This window comes from Macaca fascicularis, chromosome 20, assembly GCF_037993035.2.
Source record: "Macaca fascicularis isolate 582-1 chromosome 20, T2T-MFA8v1.1".
Taxonomy (NCBI): Eukaryota; Metazoa; Chordata; class Mammalia; order Primates; family Cercopithecidae; genus Macaca; species Macaca fascicularis.
This window is the reverse complement of record NC_088394.1, coordinates 70,475,709-70,496,940: the sequence shown is the minus strand read 5'-3', so window position 1 is coordinate 70,496,940 and position 21,232 is coordinate 70,475,709. Positions and strand designations below refer to the sequence as shown.

The following is a 21,232-nucleotide window of genomic DNA, read 5'->3' as shown; positions in this document are numbered from 1 at the left end:
AGGCTGAGGCAGGTGGATCATCTGAGGTCAGGAGTTCGAGAGCAGCCTGGCCAACATGCGGAAACCCTGTCTCTACTAAAAATACAAAAATTAGCTGGGTGTGGTGGTGGGTGCCTGTAATCCCAGCTACTCGGGAGGCTGAGGCAGGAGAATTGCATGAACCTGGGAGGTGGAGGGTGCAGTGAGCCGGTATCACGCCACTGCACTCCAGACTGGGTGACAGAGCGAGACTCTGTCTTAAAAAAATTAAAAAATAAAACATAAAGGCAAACGTTCAGCAACGTTTATTCTCCTTGGGGACCGCTGAGGTGCCTGGCCCAGTCATATGTCAGTTTTGCAACTCAGGCCCATGAACGGGGATGTCGACTTCTTGTCTGAGTCCTCACCTGCCCCTGCCATGTGCACCCCACTCATTCCTCCCACACAGATGTACGAAGCTCCTTGTAAGCACCGTGTGAACAAGACAGACACATTTCCTGCCTTCTTGGGCTTCCAGCTGAGTGAGGAAGACATTCCCCAAATAACTGCTCAAGAAAATTTAGAATTAAACTAAGAAAAGGAGATGGAAGTAAAAAAAGAAAAAGAGAAATAATTTTTTTTTTTTTTTTTGAGACAGAGTTTCGCTCTGTCTCTCAGGCTGGAGCGCAGTGGTACGATCTGCTCACTGCAACCTCCACCTCCTAGGTTCAAGCAATTCTCCTGCCTCAGCCTCCCTAGTAGCTGCAACTACAGGCATGTGCCACCACACCTGGCTAATTTTTACATTTTTCGTAGAGACGAGGTTTCATCACGTTGGCCAGTCTGGTCTCAAACTCCTGGCCTTAAGTGATCCACCCGCCTCAGCCTCCCAAAGAGCCGGGATTACAGGCGTGAGTCACCATGCCTGGCAGAACATTTTTTTTTTTTTTTTTGAGGCAGAGTCTTGCTCTGTTGCCCAGGCTGGAGTGCAGTGGTACGATCTCTGTTCACTGCAACCTCTGCCTCGCAGCTTCAAGCGATTCTCCTGCCTCAGCCTCCCGAGTAGCTGGGCCTACGGCACGTGCCACCACACCCAGCTAATTTTTTGTATTTTTAGTAGAGACGGGGTTTCACCATGTTGGCCAGACTGATCTCAAACTCCTGACCTCGGTCTCCCAAAGTGCTGGGATTACAGGCGTGAGCCACCACACCCAGCCAATTTTTTTTTTTTAAGGTAGAATTATGACAAGCCAAGTATTATGGAGAAGAGGATGGGAATTCTGGGCATATTTGGTCTGTTCAAGGAGGTGGGGAGCAAAACTGTGGGCTGAGAATTGGGGGAGAAATGGGACTCACAGCAGAGCCAGTCTATATCTGTACTGAGGCTGGGAGAGGCAGGCTAAGGACAGGGGAAGCTTCGAGTAGGGCACATTCTCATAGTGCCTGGCTTCTTTCCACCAGTGACTCCACCTCAATTCTCCATCGTCATGGAGTACTGTGAACTTGGGACCCTGAGGGAGCTGTTGGATAGGGAAGAAGACCTCACACTCAGCAAGCGCATCGTCCTAGTCCTGGGGGCAGCCCGAGGCCTGTACTGGTACGACGGGGTGAAAAGGCACCACTAAGGGTTGGACGGGTCTGTCCACACTTCTGATACTCTCAGAGATGGTGAGGGAGCAGGCCGGAAGCCCCAGTTTCCCTCCCATACACTGTTTTACTATTTACTTTGATTACAGATAGGAGGGAGGAAGGAGGCTTAACCCAGGGAACACCAGCTCCCAGAACTGACGGTTGAATTTGATGTACACACTGCACTTATAGAGTTGGATAAGCCCTAATTTTGGAGTGGACAGATTTAGCATAAAAGTAAACATATCCAGTTACATTTGAATGTTAGGAAAGTAATGAATCATTTTTTAGTATAAGTGCATCCTGAATATTGCATGGTATATACTTATACTAAATATCAAAAATATCAAATTTTATTTTATTTTATTTTATGTTTTGAGACAGGGTCTCACTCTCTTGCCCAGGCTGGAGTGCAGCGATGTGATCATAGCTCACTCAGCCTCCCGAGCTCGGGGATTCTCCCACCTTAGCCTCCTGAGTAGCTGGGACTACAGGCGCACACCACTACACTCAGCCAATTTTTTAAAAAAATATTTTTTGTGGAGACAAGGTTTTGCCATGTTGCCTAGGCTGGTCTTGAACTACTGGGCTCAAGCAATCCTCTTGCCTCAGCTTTCCAAAGTGCTGGGATTACAGGCATGAGTCACTGCACCCAGTCCCGAATTTTGGATACACATTTCTTTTTCTTTATTTTATTTTATTTTTTTTTTTGAGACGGAGTCTCGCTTTGTTGCCCAGGCTGGAGTGCAGTGGCGCAATCTTGGCTTACTGCAAGCTCCGCCTCCCGGGTTCATTCCGTTCTCCTGCCTCAGCCTCCTCAGCAGCTGGGACTATAGGCTACAAAATAGCCACCGCGCCTGGCTAATTTTTTTGTATTTTTAGTAGAGATGGGTTTTCACCGTGTTAGCCAGGATGGTCTCGATCTCATGACCTTGTGATCTGCCTGCCTCGGCCTCCCAAAGTGCTGGAGCCGCACACCTGGTCACATTTCTTTTTAGTACAAGTATGTCATATACAATTTGTGGGCATATATATATATTAGTACATGAATATGTATGTTAATTGCTTATCAGAAACTCAAATTTAATGGAGTGTCTTGTGTTTTATTTGGCAACTCTACCTATTCTCACCTGCGGAATCTATGGATTCTTAATCCCAAGGGTCCCCAAAGGTTAGTCCCTCGCAAACCACCTGCAGGGTTTTAACTATACTACTACCAGTGTTATTTACTTAACATTTTTCATTACATTGACTCACTTTTTAAAAATCTGAATAAAGGCCAGGCGCGGTGGCTCATGCCTGTAATCCCAGCACTTTGAGAGGCCGAGGCGGGTGGATCACTTGAGGTCAGGAGTTCGAGACCAGCCTGGCCAACATGGTGAAACCCCCGTTTCTACTAAAAATACAGAAAATAGCCCAGCATGGTGCCACAGGCCTGTAATCCCAGCTACTCAGGAGGCTTGAAGCACAAGAATCACTTGAACCCAGGAGGAGGAGGTTTCAGTGAACTAATATGCCACTGCACTCCAGCCTGGGCGACAAAGCAAGACTCCATCTCAAAAAAAAAAAAAAAAAAAAAAAAAAATTGAAATAAAGTTTTTTAATAGGACACTTTCTATTACTGCCATAAATTGAAAACCATATCACTTGCCAAAAATAGGTAACCACAAATGAAACCAAAACAATGTAATTAAATTCTGGCTGGATGAGGCTGCCTGCCAGAAGTTCTGTGGTCCAACCCACATTCTCTTTGTACAGTGGAGATACTGGCAGAGTCAGACAAGTGTTAAGGATACCCAACACCAAGGCCGGGCGCAGTAGCTCACGCCTGTAATCCTAGCACTTTGGCAGGCTGAGGCGGGTAGATCACAAGGTCAGGAGATCAAGACCATCCTGCCCAACATGGTGAAACCTTGTCTCTCCTAAAAATAAAAAAATTAGCTGGGCATGGTAGCAGGTGCCTGTAGTCCCAACTACTCAGGAGACTGAGGCAGGAGAATCACTTGAACCTGGGAGACAGAGGTTGCAGTGAGCCGAGATCACGCCACTGCACTCCAGTCCAGCAACAGAGTAAGAATCTGTCTCAAAAAAAAAAAAAAAAAAAACACCAAACCCCAACTTTCTCCTTGATGTAATCAAAAGACTGGAGCAAATTGAAAGGAGAATAATTTTCCCTTTATATAATCTTGCATACCACCTTATCCCATACTTTTGGAAACACTGTCTTAGCTATTAATTTGAAATTATCAAGTTTGTTTCTTTTCAACTCCTTAAACTAGTGAGTTTAAGGAGAAATATTTTTGGATGTTGTAGGGGACACTCTTAATATCCCCTCCAAATGACCTCTGATCCTTTTTACTAGCTCTATATACCCATCCCCCTCTCGGCACGCTTTGCTACTAAAAGTTAACAGCTGTAATCTTCAGAGGATTGCCTGTGGGCACTGGAGCCCTTTCACCCTTATAGACAGCTGAAAGTGCTCAGGAGTTTTATATCCATCTGTCCCTGGCCTCCCCAACACAGTCCATAACCACTGACTGGTGTGAATGCAAAAGTCCAGTTCCTTTGCCTCCTGTGGGACATGCTCTGAGTTGTAATTGTGCCCACAGGTCTCCATGAGACCACCTGAGCCTGGGATTTCACCTGAAATCAACCTCTTGCTTGATTTATTCTCTTTCCCCATCCTGCTTCCTCTACTCCCTCACCATTTCTCCTGGGAGCACCTTCTTTTTGTTTGTTTGGGGGACTTTGGGAGTTTCTTTTTGGGATAGAGTCTCACTTTGTCACCCAGGTTGGAGTGCAGTGGCATGATCTTGGCTCACTGCAACCTCCAGCTCCTGGGTGCAAGCAATTCTCCTGCCTCAGCCTCCCAAGTAGCTGGGATTACAGGCGCATGCCGCCATGCCCAGCTAATGTTTTGTAGTTTTATTAATAGTAGAGACGGGGTTTCACCATGTTGGCCAGGCTGGTCTGAAACTCCTGACCTCAAGTGATCCATCCACCTTGGTCTCCCAAAGTGTGAGATTACAGGCATGAGCCACCGTGCCTGGCAAAGGGAGCACCTTCTTGATACAATCCCTCATACGCAAACCATGGCTCATGATCTGCTTCTGGGAGAATCTGAGCTCAGGCAGACACCATGACCACAACCCAACCTGGGACACAGGGGCTTTGTGAAACCAAAACCCTTGTCTGGAAGTCAGCGGGACCCCAGCTCCACATTCTGTTTTGACCTGAAGGATCCAGCAAGGTCCAGCCACCCAGCCATGCCTCTGAGCACTCGGATCTGTCCAGCACTTCCCAGGCAAAGCAACACAGAGGCACCTTTGTCCTTCTCTACCTAAAGGCACCCCTGATGCCAGACTGCATGCACTTCACAAGGGCTGTCATGCCCCCTTGTACTATGAATCTCATCTCTGCTCTATACTCGCGGCTTGCGATTCTCAAACCTTGCCTCTGCATCCCAATTTTTCGCATCTCTCCGTGGACAGGCACCCATGGTACTGTCCAGCCTCATTAGCCCAGTCATCATTGTCAGTCCCCCCAAGAAAGTTTGGGCAAAGGTCACTAATGCTCCCTGCCTTTGGCTGTGTCAGGCTACACCATTCAGAAGAACCTGAACTCCACGGAAAAATCAGAAGCTCAAACTTCCTGGTAACTCAAGGCTATCAAGTGAAGGTGAGTGTGCCCTCCATAGGATGCTTTGGGTCAAACCTGCATGACTGGTGCTAGGAGAGGAGCACGAATGTCTCAGAAAGGCTTGATTTTTGCCTTAGTTTATTTATGAATTTATTTATTTAGAGACAAGTCTCTTTCTGTCACCCAGGCTAGAGTGCAGTGAGCGAGATTACCCCACTGCAACCTCTGCTTCCCAGGTCCAAGCGATTCTCCTGCCTCAGCCTCCCAGGTAGCCGGGATTACAGTCAAGCACCACCACTCCCGACTAATTTTTGCATTTTTAGTAGAGATAGGGTTTCACCGTGTTGGCCAGGTTGGTTTTGAACTCCTGGCCTGAAGTGATCTGCCCACCTCAGCCTCCCAAAGTGCTGAGATTACAGGCATGAGCCACCATGCCCGGGCTTGCCTTATTTTTAGAACTGAGTTCAATTTTAGTTTCAGAACTAAGTTCAACTTTCTGTGTGCCCACCACACAACAGACTCCATCTATGCCTCCTGTTCTGATGACTGCCTTCCCTCACTGCCCATTTAGCAGGGATGGGCTAAAAGTCATTTCCCCTTAGATGCCTGGACACCACTTCTGTGTCCCTACAACACACAACAGGGGATCTTCTTAGGTCTAAGGACTCAGACTCACAGGACAGGTCTAGGCCACACTTGTCATTCAGTTACTTAGAAGGATGTCCTGCAGAAAACACAGTGTCAGCAGTGCCAAACCTTTCCCTCCAGGGTGAGTCCTCGCAGTCATCCAGGAGATACTTGCTTTGTCAGAGCCACAGGTGCTGGAGAAAGCAGCTCCCATTAGGTGCGTGTGGGTCATCCAGGCTTAGAAGCCCATGACTTGCAGGAGTCAGCATCTCTGATAACAACTCTGCAGGCAGGCCTTCCAGTGTTTCTGCAAGGGACATGTCAGTTGCTGTTTTAAGAGCTGCCACATCTGGGCATGGTGGCTCACGCCTGTAATCCCAACACTTTGGTAGGCTAAGGCAGGTGGATGGCCTGAGGTCAGGAGTTCAAGACCAGCCTGGCCAACGTAGTGAAACCCCATCTCTACTAAAAATACAAAAAATTAGCGGCCGTGGTGGCAGATGCCTGTAATCCCAGCTCCTAAGGAGGCTGAGGCAGGAGAATTGCTTGAACCCGGGAAGCGGAGGTTTGCAGTGAGCCTAGATTGCGCCGTTGCACTCCAGTCCGGGCAACACGAACAAAACTCCGTCTCCAAAAAAAAAAAAAAGAAGAAAAGAGCTGCTACATGGCCGGGCATGGTGGCTTATGCCTGTAATCCCCACACTTTGGAAGGGAAGGCAGAAGGATCACTTGAGCCCAGGGGTTCAAGACCAGCCTGGGCTACACAGTGAAACCTCCCCCTCTTCAAAAAATTTAAAAATCAGCCAGTCATGGTTGTGCACACCTGTAATTCCAGCTACTCAGGAGAGTGAGGCAGGAGGAGGATGGCTGGAGCCCAGGAGATCAAGGCTGCAGTGAGCTATGTTTACGCCACTGCACCCTAGACTGGGCAACAGAATGAGACCCTGTCTCAAAAAGCAAAAAAGAAAAAATTGCTACAAAGCATTCCTATCAGCTGTTTACTGTGTAGTCCACTTACCCCCTTGGTCCTGCCCAGAAGCTATCTAACAATCAGCAGTCATTTTTATTTTTATCATCAGCAACATTACTAAGGGCCATAGGTGACAGTCTACCTTTGTCATCCATGGCTGGTTTTCTTTCTTCCAGTCTTTTTTTTTTTTTTTTTTTTTTGAGACAGAGTTTCGCTCTTTTTGCCCAGGCTGGAGTGAATGGCGCGATCTCGGCTCACCGCAACCTTCGCCTCCCGGGTTCAAGCGATTCTCCTGCCTCAGCCCCCCGAGTAGCTGGGATTACAGGCATGTGCCACCACCCCAGCTAATTTTGTATTTTTAGTAGAGACAGGGTTTCTCCATGTTGGTCAGGCTGGTCTTGAACTCCCAACCTCAGGTGATCCACCTGCCTCGCCCTCCCAAAGTGCTGGAATTACAAGCGTGAGCCACCGCGCCCGGCTCTTCCAGTCTTATGAGTGTCAGAGACAGCCCTCAATTAACAGCAGACAGGCCTTTTTTGCCTTTCAAATGTCTTTCCCCCTCTGCAATGGTCACATAAGTACTCCCAAAACACTGTGTCCACCACTCTCACGCTCTTCATCCAGCCTGACTGTAAGATGCGCTATTCCGCCTTTCACCCCTGGTATCCCATATGGCGCTAGATGTCAGAGAATGTCGGTGCTCAGGAAATGTGTGAGCAAGTGAGTGAATGAATGAATGAATGAATGAAAGGTGGATGAGCCATCTAAGTGCCTTATCCCTTTTCTCACATTGCCTACATGGTACCTGGCTGAGTTTGGGGCTGGCAGCCTTCTGCACACCAATGGTGTCAATGGCAGGTGTGCATAGGACAAGAACATACGCTCTCACTGATTGTGCTATGGTTTCTTTAAGAACACCACGTGACCACGCAGGGCTGGAGGGATGACTCACACTCGTCACACCAAAGCCGAAGGATCAGGCTGACCCCCCATAGGGCCAGATAGTACAGAGGGAATGCCCCCATGCCATTTTTCCATCTGCTTCTCTGGGAAAAGGTGAGCCAGGCAGTGGCTCTACGACCCCTCTCCACTCTCACTGAGTGGAGTTCAGTCCTCAACTGAGAAAACTCTATATTTTAACATAGTCATACTAGCAACAACTACAACTTAGCAGGTCTTACCGGTGCTTTATAACCATTATCTCAAGTAATCCCCCCTGTCATCACCCCATTTTATAGAGAAGAAATCTCTTTGTGTTTCTCTTGGTCACTGCACTATGTTAAGTTGAACCCATAATGTTAACCAATAGAGTAGCCACACAGACAGAAGTCACTACAGGAAATAAATCCCTAAGGTAAAAGACAATTCCCTGGCAACTGTGTGTAGCAATAATCCCTGCCCTTTTCTCCTCTACCCAAGATCTTGCTTGTTTCTTTATGTCTCTAAGTTGCCTCTCTGTCTAGCTTGCAGGATTTGAGTTGAGGAAAACACAGACTTCCATCAGTTTGAAAACTAAGAGAGAAAAGACAGACAGAGTCAAATCTACAGCATATATCTCACCTCAGAAACTGGAAAATATATATCATCGATATGACGTAAAGTCTGAAATATACAGGTACATTCATGTTCTGGTACAGATTCTAACTCAGATGTGCATGATAGGAAAACCCAAATCAAACTCCTCCAAGTACCACCTAAACTCAACTCTGTTGAATGAAATTGGGTAGTAATCAAAAAATTCACTGAGTTTTCTGGCAGTGGCTAGAGGGACAGGGGAAAGGGGAGACTAGTTATGGTTGTTCAGTTTCTTGGTTTTCTTTTAGCTTTGGAATCGTCCTCTGGGAAATTGTCACTGGAAGGATCCCATTTGAAGGTGAAGAAGGTGAAGGCTGGCTCAGCCAGTGCTGGGGTTGGGTCCCCTGCCAATAGACCAGAAACTCCCCATCAGTGCTGCCCCTGGCAATTTGTTGTTTAATGTTGGAACTGCCTGGGCTGGTCAGTGGAATCGTTGGAAGCTCTTGTTGTTTCCATACTCAGAGTCCTTAGTTCTGATGCCAGCCATCAGCATCCATAGAGATGTACGAGTACCGGAGTAGTTTTTTAAGGCTCTCATGCTATCATTTCCAGGCTGTAATTCTGAGAAGATCTACGAGCTGGTGGCTGTGAAGCGGCAGCAGGAGCCGCTGGGTGAAGACTGCCCTTCAGAGCTGCGGGAGATCATTGATGAGTGCCGGGCCCATGATCCCTCTGTGCGGCCTTCTGTGGATGGTAGGGTTCTTTCTGGTGTAAAGAGCGTGAGCCCCATGCTTATTTCACATTTGTGAAAGATTTCCTTTTCACCAGCTCCAAGGCAGTAGTTTACCATGAGGGGTGATTTTATCCAGGGAACATTTAGCAATGTCTGAAAGCATTTTTGTTTGTTATAAGGCCAGAGTGTTAGGATGGGGTGTGCTACTGTCATCTAATGAATAAAGGCCAAGGATGATGGGTGAGCGCAGTTGATCGCAGGGATTATGCCTGTAATCCCAGCTACTCAGGAGGGATTTGATCGCAGGGATTATGCCTGTAATCCCAGCACTTTGGGAGGTTGAGGTGGGCGGATCATCTGAGGTCAGGAGTTTGAGACCAGCCTGGCCAACATGGTGAAACCTCATCTCTACTAAAATTAGCCGGCCATGGTGGTACATGCCTGTAATCCCAGCTACTCAGGAGGCTGAGGCACAAGAATCTCTTGAACCTGGGAGGTGGAGGTTGCAGTGAGCCGAGATCGTGCCACTGTACCACTGCACTCCAGTCTGGGCTACAGAGCAAGACTCCGTCTCAAAAAAAAATGTTGGCTGGGCACGGTGGCTCACGCCTGTAATCCCAACACTTTAGGAGGCCAAGGTGGGTGGATCACCTGAGGTCAGGAGTTTGAGACCACCCTGGCCAGCATGATGAAACCTTGTCTCTACTAAAAATACAAAAATTAGCCAGGTGTGTTGGCGCATGCCTGTAGTCCTAGCTACTCAGGAGACTGAGGCGGGAGAATCACTTGAACCCGGGAGGCAGAGGTTTCAGTGAGCTGAGATCGCGCCATGGCACTCCAGCCTGGGCAACAGGGCGAGACTCCGTCTCAAAAAAAGAATGCTATTCAATATCCTACAATGCATAGGACAGCCCACCACAGCAAAGAACTATCTGGCCCAAATGTCAGTAGTGTAAGGGCTTCCAAAGGGCACTGTTTTATCCAAAGTGGTTTGGAAGGGCAGATTACTTTCCTCCTGCCTATTTCCTTCCTTTCTTTTTGTCTGTATCTGTCTATTTATCTTTTTTTCTTTTTCTTTTTTTTTTTAGACAGGAGGTCTCATTACGTTGCCCAGGCCAGAGTATGGTGGCTATTCACAGGCAGGATCATGGCACTCTACAGCCTCGAACTCCTGGGCTCAAGTGATCCTCCTTCCTCAGTCTCTAGAGTAGCTGGGACAACAGGCACCACCACAGCAGGCATCATCTTGTTGTCTTTTTGTCTTTCTATCTCTCTTCTTTTTCTTCTCTCTTGCTTTATTTTTGCCTATCTTTCTCCTCTTTTCATTCCTCCTTGTCTGCCTTCCTTCCTTTTTTCAGCATCCTTGGGATTATTTCCTTGATGCAGACTTTTATCTCACCACATCATCAGCTGCTTCTCCATAGCTTCCTTACACTGTCTCCCTCCCTGGAAGCATCTCTCTCTCCTATCCTAGACCTAAATCTCGCAGACTTTCCACAAAGCCCAGACAAAAAAGAGAAGGGGCCGGGCGCTGTCTCATGCCTGTAATCTCAGTGCTTTGGGAGACCAAGGCGGGCAGATCACTTGAAGTCAGGAGTTCAACACCAGCCTGGCCAACATAGTGAAACCCCATCTCTACTAAAAATACAAAAATTAACTGAGCGTAATAGCACACACCTGTAATCCCAGTTACTCAGGAAACTGAGGTAGGAGAATTGCTTGAACCCCAGAGGCAGAGGTTGCAGTGAGCTGAGATCGCGCCACTGCACTCCAGCCTGGGCAACAGAGGAAGACTTGGAGGAAGGAAGGAAGGAAGGGAGGAAGGAAGGGAGGAAGGGAGGAAGGGAGGGAGGGAGGGAGGGAGGGAGGAAGGGAGGAAGGGAGGGAGGGAGGGAGGGAGGAAGAGAGGGAGGAAGGAAGGAAGGAACGAGCCATGAGTCCAGACTTTTGAGGCAGCTTCCAAGAATGTTCTCTCTACTTACAGAAGTCTCTAGCATGAGGACTATTCTTCAAGGCCTTCTCACAGATGGTCTGTCAGGAAAACCTCTCACACTACCCAAGAGGGTCTCATCTGTCATCTCTCCTCTCCCTTCATCCACATCCCTACCTTTCAGAATGAAAAATCAAAGTCACATCATAGTTTCTGTCTGAAACTTTCTCTTCATCACCACAGAGCAGAAGTGCAGACTTAATGATGCTTCCTGAAAAATTGGTCTTTAGGGTGGATGAGAAGCCAACAGTGATTTATACAATGCCGTCCTCCACTTCACTCTCTCCTCTGTCTTCTTTCTTCTTCTACCAAGCTCCCTTACAACCTAGAGTCCTCCTAGTATTAAGGAATCTAACACTAGCGACTAATTCACACTAAGATGTGAGTTTATCCCTTCCTATGAGGTGTTTGTGTTTTAAAAGTTGATCAAGTAAGATAACTTTATATCACAAAGGCATGAGTGCTGATGGTGGTTTAGGCGCCAGCCAGACCAGGGGGAATGCAGTTTCTAAGCAACTGTGCAATGTAGAAATGTCTTTGTGTTTCTAACTTGGCTCTCAGCTCCCTGGTCTGGTCTAATTTTCTGTTCATTCATCCACAGAAATCTTAAAGAAACTCTCCACCTTTACTAAGTAGTGTATCGAAATCTAAACCAAGGATTCCCTGGACAAGAAGCTGGCAGAGGCACAAATTGGACATCTCTCTCTCTCATATCCTTTGTTATTGAGTTATTTATGGGTGCAAGGAGTGGCAGCATTTATCTGTTACAAATAGAAAATAATTCCAGTCATACAGGACACATCCCACTTCAAATGATATTTCCAAAAACATATCTCTGACAGTAACTTTGATAGATGGTTTGTCAAATGTATCTTTCTGGGTGTCCACACCTCTTGGCAATGTAATTTGCAGCTCCTCCCATCCACAAATGAAGTCTCTTTCCCCACCATTTCAATCTGGGCTGGCATTGGGACTTGATTTGATCAATAGAATGTGGAAGAAGTGACTGTGTGCCAGTTCCAAGCCTAGGTTTCAAGAGGCCTTTTAAATGTCTGTTGCAACCTTACCCAGCCATGAACATGTTGAGTGAGCATGCTGGGAATGAGACCACATGAAGCAGAAACATGCTTTCCTAGCTGAAGTCATACTAAACCAACCAACATGGCAGCTAACACATGAATGAGGACAATCAAGACCAGAAGAACCACTCAAGCAGAGCCCAGTCCAAATTGCCCATTCACACAATCAGGAGCTAAATAAATTACTGTTGTCTTAACACTAAGTTTTGGGGTGGTTTGTTACACAACAGAAGTAACTGGGCAAACAGTGTTCAATTCTTCCTCTTGCCCAAGGAATCAAGTACAAACTTCCTATTCAGATATCCATAGCCTTATGGATATATCCCATACCATACTTTCCAACTCGACTTTCCAATCAGATCCCAGAGTTCTCCTACCAGAGACTGCAAAGTCTAATACTTTTAGGGCCTAGGAAGGAACCTAAATGAATGCTTTGTGCCTGGAGGGGGCTTTAGTGAACAGATGAGCAAGAACAGCATCTGCTCAACTCCAATCTAAACTTTGTCACATAGAATGGGATTCCAACATTTCCAGAGCTTTCCATTTTGTCAAAAGAGCTAGAAAGTTGGATTTTTCTGTGATGTCCTTATTTTTAAAGGTTAGTATCTCATTAAACATTATTTTAGGCTGGGCACGATGGCTCACGCCTGAAATCCCAGCACTTTGGGAGGCCAAAGCAGGAGGATCACCTGAGGTCAGGAGTTCAAGACCAGCCTTGCCAACATGGTGAAGCCCTGTTTCTACTAAAAATACAAAAATTAGCTGGGTGTGGTGGCCACATGCCTGTAATCCCAGTTACTCAGGAGGCTAAGGCATGAGAATCATTTAAACCTGTGAGGTGGAGGTTGCAGTGAGGCATGATTGCACCACTGCACTCCAGCCTGAGCGACAGAGTGAGATCCCGTCTCAAAAAAAAAAAAAAAAAAAAAATTATTTTAATGCTGATAGGACAAACAAAATATGTGCATATAGGAGCTGTCAGATTTTAATCCCTGCCAGACTGAAACCTATGTTTGTGGTACTTTCATTCTAGATTTTTTTTTTTTTTTGAGACAGAGTTTCACTCTTGTTGCCCAGACTGGAATGCAATGGTGCGATCTTGGCTCACTGCAACCTCTTCTTCCCAGGTTTAAGTGATTCTCCTGCCTCAGCCTCCCAAGTGTCTGGGATTACAGGTGTGCATCACCACACCCGGCTAATTTTTGTATTTTTAGTAGAGACGGGGTTTCACCATGTTGGTCAGGCTGGTCTCGAGCTCCTGACCTCAAGTTATCTGCCTGCCTCAGCCTCCCAAAGTGCTAGGATTACAGACATGAGCCACCATGCCTGGTCTCATTCTAGATTTCTTATACTTTTGTTCATGGTGTGTGCTTTGCCTAGGATACACTAACCCCTGCCTCTAAAGTTACATTTTTTTCAGAACTCATTCTAAATCATTCAACAGCAAATGTGCTAGCCATTGTTTCAGTCACTGAGAAGACAGCAATAAAAATACATTTGGATCTTGTATTCTAGTAATCATCTCTGATGAATAAAATCATGGCTGATTTTTATTATTATTATTATGAGACAGGGTTTCACTGTGTTGACTAGGCTAGTCTTGAACTTCTGGGCTCAAGTGATCCTCCCATCTTGGCCTCCCAAAGTGCTGGGATTACAGGCATGACCCACCACACTTGGCCTTATTTTTTTTTTTATCTTTTACTTATCCTTGATTTTTTTTTAAACCTAGAACATGTCTTTTTTCTGTAAATAAAAAATGCAGAAGAATATAAACAATATGATTCTTTTGTAGAACTTATTGGTAGGTATTACTATTTTCTTTCCTTTCTTTTTTCTCTTTTTTTTTTTTTTTTGAGGCAGAGTCTGCTGTGTTGCCCAGGCTGGTCTGGAACTCCTGACCTCAAGGGATCCTCCCATTTAGTCCTCCCAAAGTGCTGGGATTACAGGCGTGAGCCACCATGCCCAGCCATGTTTTCATCTTTAAAATCATTTGTTCTATTTACTGTAGAAGTTACAGTGAAAATTCTCCTTGGTAGATGAATTATTCATACTCTGGCAGATCCACTATTATTATAGGTGAATTTACTGTAAAACTGAGAAAACTGAATTTTCAGGGCCTTTTATTTGCACAGGATGCCTTCCAAGGCCCTGTACCTGATTTTTCCCAACACTTATGTATGAAAATTTCCAGATACACAGAAAAGTTAGTACAATTGTACTCTGAATAACCATATACCTACCACCTAAACTCTACAATAATTTATTATATTTGTTTTATCACATACCTGTTTATCTACTTGTGCCTCTTTCTATCCATTAATCCATCCTAATTTTGTATGCACTTCATTCCTAAACACTTCAGCATTTATGCCATTAGCTGAAGTTTACCTCTGTATGGGCTTTTTTTTGGCGGGGGGGTGTGGAAAGGTAAGTTTTTGCTGTGAAAAATTTGTGTGAAAGGCACAAATCTTAAAGATAGCATTTAGATGAGTTTTGCCAAATGCATACATATGAGTAATCCAAGCCCTATCAAGATAATGAACATTATGGCTGGGCGGGGTGGCTCATGCCTGTAATCCCAGCACTTAGTGGGGCTGAGGCAGGTGGATCACCTAAGGTCAGGAGTTCAACCAGCCTGGCCAACATAGTGAAACCCCATCTCTACTAAAAATACAAAAATTACCTGGCCATGGTGGCACATGCCTGTAGTCCCAGCTACTCAGCAGGTTGAGGCAGGAGAATCACTTGATCCTGGGAGGCGGAGGTTGCAGTGAGCTGAGATCATGCCATTGCACTCCAGCCTGGGTGACAAGAGTGACACCCTATCTAAAAAAAAAAGTTCCAGAGCTAAAAGATTATTCATATGGCACAAAGTGATCTCCTACTAGTCCAAAGTTCAAAAACATTTTAATGAAGTCCATTTATATATATTTTGTTTGCTTTCCAATGGAATACTATGTTTATTGAGGCAAAATCACATTATTTTTAGTTCTTGGAGTCAACAAGCATACACAAATGTTCTTCAACACAGTTATTAAAAATACAAGATCAAGTTGAATGTGCCAAAGAGATACCACTCAGTTGGGTTTTCTAGAGCCATCAGGAAGAAAATTAGAGAAGGGATTTATGTGGTTGGTTTCCATAGCTTGATAGACCAAACACAAAAAAAACTGCCACAACAACAAACAGCAGAATTTTTATCCATACAGGAATAGAGTGTCCCTTTTTTCGTATTTTCTCACTTGACATCTGTCGAGGGAACATACTTACAAACATATTTAGATGAAAATGACTCCTCCATCCTCAAATCACTGAGTTCTAAAGGCCGGCCTGGAGCTCCTTTGATTGGTCTGCGGCAACTAGCACTAATTCTTGTTGGTGTAGCTGCTTCACAGGGGAACGTTTCCTTAGGAATATCCCTTTCTACCCTTCTTTCCTGTGTTTTTTCTCCCACTTCAGCTCTTGTCAATGGTGTATTTGGTGTTCTTCTGGGTATGTCTGAGAATTCAGTGACTGACAGAATAGGAGATGCATGCTTGAAATTTCCATTCACCCTATTGACAATTAAGGATTCATTGTTTGAAGCCATTATAGTTTCAGCTATGGGAGTACTCGCTGAAATTACTGCACCATCTATACGAAAATATTCTGAAGTGTGCACTCTTTTCCTTGGAGTTCTTCTTGACTCTCTTGTAGATTCCCTAGTTTATAATGCCTGCAGAGGTCTGCCTTTTGGAGATCCACTTGTTCATTCAGTCCCAGTTATTCCAGCTTGAGAATAGCTCTTGTTGTGCTCAACTCTTCTTTGTTTGAGGGTTACTGGAGTCTTTGCTCTGCCCTTCAGCGGTTCTCTCTTCTCAAGCTTGAGCTCTATTTTAGGGTCTTCTTCATTGTCACTATATCTGTCAGAATCATTACTTCCATTCTGCCTTGTATTTTCTGCTGAAGAAGAAATTGTTGGCAGAGGAGAAGATCTTGATTCTGTTCTTTGCTCCCTCGCTTTCAAAAGGTTTTTCTCACATAGCTTCCTGGTTGTTCCCACAATAGGACCAGGATTCACTCCGTATTTCACAAGCTGATCCAAAAGATCTTCATTAATGAGTTCTGTTACATCTAGATTGTCTTTATCATTTGTCTGGGTTTATCAGTTTTCTTTGTGGCTTTCCTGTCGGCGGCGGGCCCGGAGTCGAGACGCCTGTGGGCTCGCGCTCTCGTAGCTGGAGAATTCCTGGGGCCCGTTGCTGTTGGCGCTGGCGGCGAGCGGCGGCCCTGCCAAGTGACTTGAGACTGTTTAGTAGCTCAGATCCATTACAGCTGTTTGAGATTGAAGAGACTGTGTAGGCAAAGTCTTTTAAGTGAGCTCTTCAACCCCATGAGAGGATACACATGAACTGGACTGTCCTACCCTTTTTACAGGCTCCAAAATTCAAAATATTGAAATATTTAGAAATTATTCGATTAACTACTATCCTTTGGATACAGATAACTCCTTCACTAAAGCGTTAGGGACAAGCAGCAGGAGTCACAGTTTTAATATTTTCATCTCCATTCCAAAATGGATCGATAAATCATACAACTTTCTCCCGCCCGAAAGTTCAAATAAAACGCGCTGGAAAAAAAAAAAAAAAAACCTTTTATTTTTCCGGGGCGGGCACAAGGTGACGGACGTAGATTGCTGCCAATTGTAGGAGGCTTCCTCGAGAGCGGTCCCGCCTCGTCAGTTTATGAACAACTAGCCAATGAGAGCGCCGCTGCTTCAGCTAGCGGGGACCCATTGAAGAAGAAGACTGAGTATTGGCCACAGCCTAGGGCTTCTGTCCAATAGGAGCTTACCTGCTGGCGGCTCTGGCGGGAGCTTGAGCGGCTCCGGAAGTGGCCGTTGGCGTAGGTGCATTCGGAGTTCTGCTGAGGTAACTAGAGAGTCTTCGGCGGGCTCGCGAGCCAGGCCGCGGCCTACTGGTTTCAGGTGAGGAGGGGTCTTGCTTCTCCCCAGGCCTTGGGCCTCTAACTCCGGGATAAACTTCCCCACGCCTGATTGCTGGATTGGGGTCCAGGAGACACCCCACGAGGTGGGCTGCACGCGGGCTTGGAACCTGGCAGCCTGACAGGATTCGGGCCCTCGGGGCGGCGCCAATGGTCTGGGCTGAGGAGCCCGAACCCTAGCACTTATCTGGGTTGCTGGGCGTTGGGGGCTGGGCAGGCGGGAGCTCGGGGCGATGACGGAAGGAGCCGAGTTCGCTGCTGCGGGGCCTGCCCTGGCCAGGGTGGGAGGTCGCCCGGCCCTTCCCCCGAGAGCCTAGCCTCGGGCTCCTCAGCGGCGATGCCTGCGCCCGCTCTGAGCTCCGTTACTTCATCACTTTAAAGTTGACGGACGAACTTCATTTTTAATTTCATCATGGAAAGTGTGGCGTAAAGACTTGTATTATCCCTATTTTACAGGCGAACAAGTTGAGCCGAGGTTTCCCCATGTAGTAAAAGAACAGGGATTTAATATTTCTTTCTCTCTGTCTCCCTCTCCCTCTCCCTCCGCCTCCCCGTCTCCCTCCCCCTCCCCCTCCCCTTCCCCTTCCCTTCCCCTCCCCCTCCCCTCCCCTTCCCCTTCTCCGTCTCCCCCTCTCCCCCTCTCTCCCTCCCTCTCTCCCTCCCTCCCTCCCTTCCTCCCTTCCTTTTTCATGGTAAGGAGACGAAAGCGCAGTGGCTCTAGTCTGTAATCCCAGCACTTTGGCCGAGGCAGGCAGATCACCTGAGTCAGGAGTTCGAGACCAGCCTGACCAACATGGAGAAACCCCGTCTCTACTAATAATACAAAATGAGCCAGGCGTGGTGGCACACGCCTGTAATCCCAGCTACTCGGGAAGCTGAGGCAGGTGAATCGCTTGAACCCGGAGGCAGAGTTTGCGGTGAGCCGAGATCGCGGCATTGCACTCCAGCCTGGGCAACAAGAGTGAAACTCCGTCTAAAAAAAAAAAAAAAAACCTAAGAAGCGAAATGAAGTCTCCCTGTTGCACCCAGGCTGGAAGAGCTCACTGCAGTCTTGAACTCCCGGGCCCCAGGGATCCTCCCGCCTCTGCTTCCCACAATAGCTGGGACCACAGCTGCTCACCACCACGCCCGGCTCATTGTTTTCTTTTTTTCTTTTTTTTCTTTTTCTTTTCTTTTTTTTTTTTTTTTTTTGAGACGGAGTCTCATTCTGTCGCCCATGCTGGAGTGCAATGGCCCGGTCTCAGCTCACTGTAACCTCTGCGTCCCGGGTTCAAGCCATTCTCCTGCCTCAACCTCCCAAGTAGCTGGGGTTACAGGAATTCGCCACCACATCTGGGTGATTTTTGCATTTTTAGTGGAGACGAGGTTTCACCATATTGGCCAGGCCGGTCTGGGACTCCGACCTCAAGTGGTCCGCCCTCGGCCTCCCAAAGTGCTGGGATTACAGGTGTGAGCCACGGCACCTGACCTGTTCTATTTTTCTTTTTCGGTAGAAATGGGAATTTCACTGTGTTGCCCAAGCTGGTCTCGAACACCGGAGCGTAAGCAATCCATCCGCCTGGGCATCCCAATATCCAGGGATCACAGGCGTGACCCTCCGCGCTGGCCAGAGCAAAGATTTGAACCGAGGTTGGCCCGACTTCCCCCGCCCACCTCCTTTCAACCTTTAATTGAGGGGCTTTCATCCTGCCTGTTGTGGGCATTGATTGAAACCTGAATAATAAAGATGACAAGTCTGAGGTTAACGTTTTAAACCCCGACACTCACAGCACACATAAAAAGCAGCATTTGTGTGACATGCTCAAGGTTTGGGGTGCACAGCCCATGGTCTCGCTCTAGGCACCTCCGACTGGCCTACAGTGGTTAAGAAGCTTCGGCTCCAGAACTGCACCGTTCCATAGAACTTCGTGCGACAAGGAAAACGTTCTGTATTTCTGCTGTCCAGAATGGGAGCCACCCGCCCTATGTGGGTTTCTAGCACTTGAAATGTGTCCTGCATGACAAAGGAACTTCTTTCTTTCTTTCTTTTGAAACAGAGTTTTACTCTGTCTCCCGGGCTGGAGTGCAGTGGTGTAATCTCGGCTCACTGTAACCTCCACCCTCCAGGTTCAAGGGATTCTCCTGCCTCAGCATCCCGAGTAGCTGGGACCACAGGTGCACACCATCACGCCCGACTAATTGTATTTTTTGTAGAGACGCGATTTTGCCGTGTTGCCCAGGCTGGTCTCCAACTCCTGGTCTCAAGCTACCTGCCTCAGCCTCCGGAAGTGCTGGGATTATAGGTATGAGCCCCAGCTCCTGGCCGAACTTGATTTTTATTTAATTTAAATAACCATATGGGAGTAGACAGTGCGGCGGCCATTTAGATTCTGCTCTTTTTAGTCTGTTTCTACCCTTTGTCTTCCTGAAGGCTGAGTTGCTTAATGTCTCTTAAGTACATCTACGCAAGTAACTGGGGTCTTATGTTGTGACACACACAATTCTTGGGAGACTGTCGTTGTACCCTAGAAACATATTAAAAGCTTTTAGTTAGCCAGCTGCAGTGGCTCACTCCTGTAATCCCAGTACTTTGGGAGGCTGAGGCAGGAGGGTTGCTTGAGCTGAGGAGTTCAAGACCAGGCTGGGCAACATGGGAAACCCCATCTATACAAAAAATGTTTAAAACTTAAAGTATCTCACATCGTTTAGTTTGCAGACTTTCTTTCCCATTTATTTTCACTACTGCGCCACTCTCCATCCTGTGGAGGCCGCGCCAGGCCTGCTCTGGTGATTTTAAGAAACTTGACTGTTGGCCGGGCGCAGTGGCTTACACCTATAATCCCAGCACTTTGGGACGCCGAGGCAGGCAGATCATTAGGTAAGGGGATCGAGACCATCCTGCTTATACGGTGAAACCCTGTCTCTAACACAGAAGAAACTCCTTACCAAGGCCCATGGGCCCTTTAATGATGGTGTCCTGTTCATCAGTCAAACCCATGCTCATCAGGGACCTATGCACTGATTTCCTTCTGAAACTTCCTTGGCTCTTTGCAGAGACAGTTTCTTTTAATCCTTCATGCCTCAGCCCAGTTTTCACTCTTTAAAAGACTACTTCCCTCAGAGTTGTGTCTTAGTTGGTCCTCCTTGTCTCCTCAACCCCGAACATCATAATCTATAATTTCTCATGTATTCGTTTATTGACATGTTACTTGCTAGAATGTTAACTCTGATACATGGTGTCTTACCTGTTTTTGCCTCTAGGGTGTCTGTCTGCATAACAGGTGCTTAATAAATACTAATTGAACCCACATTTCCTCATAAGTCAGATGAAAAAAGCACGTGCCTTACTTCACAAAGAAATTGAGAGGATAAGTTATACTGATATACTTTAAAAACTAGGTGGTAGAGAGGCACAGTGGCTCAGTCCTGTTGTCCTGGTGCATGAGGAGGTGAGGCCAGGCATTCAAGACCAGTTTGGGCAACATAGAAAGCCTTCATCTATATAACAAAAAAAAAAAAATTTTTTTAAATTTAAAAGCTAGGTGGTAGTTTTCAAAATGATGTAATGGAATTAAAGATAGGAAACATGAAAAGAACATAGGTGCTTAATATTTGTTGAATAGGCGAACATGATGGAATTAGAGATGGAAAACAAAAATAATGAAAGGGATAGGAAAAAGTTTGCTTAGCCTTTTTGGAAAAATCAGGTAAATTTCCATTTTGAGTTAGTAACTTAGTTAATTTTGCAAGTGTAAAAAATGTCCTTTCTCTGTTTATTCTTTATAGATCTTTCTATTTTGGAAGATACTACTGTGATCACAGGACATTTTCTTTTTTTTTTTTTTTTGAGACTGAGTCTGGCTCTGTCGCCCAGGCTGGAGTGCAGTGGCCGGATCTCAGCTCACTGCAAGCTCCGCCTCGCGGGTTTACGCCATTCTCCTGCCTCAGCCTCCGGAGTAGCTGGGACCACAGGCGCCCGCCACCTCGCCCGGCTAGTTTTTTGTATTTTTTAGTAGAGACGGGGTTTCACCGTGTTAGCCAGGATGGTCTCGATCTCCTGACCTTGTGATCCGCCCGTCTCAGCCTCCCAAAGTGCTGGGATTACAGGCTTGAGCCACCGTGCCCGG

At 46.6% G+C, this 21,232-nt stretch overlaps 2 protein-coding genes and 1 pseudogene across 18 annotated transcripts in view; 2 read left to right on the top strand and 1 right to left on the bottom strand.

Moving 5' to 3' along the window:
* The window catches only part of MLKL (mixed lineage kinase domain like pseudokinase), a 28,884-nt gene extending 16,547 nt beyond the window's left edge, over positions 1-12,337 (top strand). For 6 of the 15 annotated variants that reach the window (XM_045381559.3, XM_015443136.4, XM_015443137.4 and 3 more), the window contains 6 exons: positions 1,420-1,555; positions 5,184-5,265; positions 8,287-8,438; positions 8,647-8,705; positions 8,951-9,091; positions 11,663-12,337. In XM_045381559.3, coding sequence (XP_045237494.1) covers positions 1,420-1,555; positions 5,184-5,265; positions 8,287-8,438; positions 8,647-8,705; positions 8,951-9,091; positions 11,663-11,697 — 605 coding nt within the window. In that variant the 3' untranslated portion in view covers positions 11,698-12,337. The remainder of the gene's footprint in view (positions 1-1,419; positions 1,556-5,183; positions 5,266-8,286; positions 8,439-8,646; positions 8,706-8,950; positions 9,092-11,662) is intronic. The other 9 variants (XM_074027603.1, XM_074027600.1, XM_074027604.1 and 6 more) reach the window with 5 other exon arrangements.
* A 2,700-nt stretch (positions 12,338-15,037) lies between these two features.
* On the bottom strand, positions 15,038-20,103 carry LOC102118835 (lamina-associated polypeptide 2, isoforms beta/gamma pseudogene; annotated as a pseudogene).
* The window catches only part of RFWD3 (ring finger and WD repeat domain 3), a 49,760-nt gene continuing 45,555 nt past the window's right edge, over positions 17,028-21,232 (top strand). The window contains exons 1-2 of one of the 3 annotated variants that reach the window (XM_065537148.1): positions 17,028-17,109; positions 19,320-19,408. The gene's annotated coding sequence lies outside the window, so the exon portion shown is untranslated. Of the gene's footprint in view, positions 17,110-18,965; positions 19,093-19,319; positions 19,409-21,232 lie in introns of all 3 variants that reach the window. The other 2 variants (XM_065537149.1, XM_065537147.1) reach the window with 2 other exon arrangements.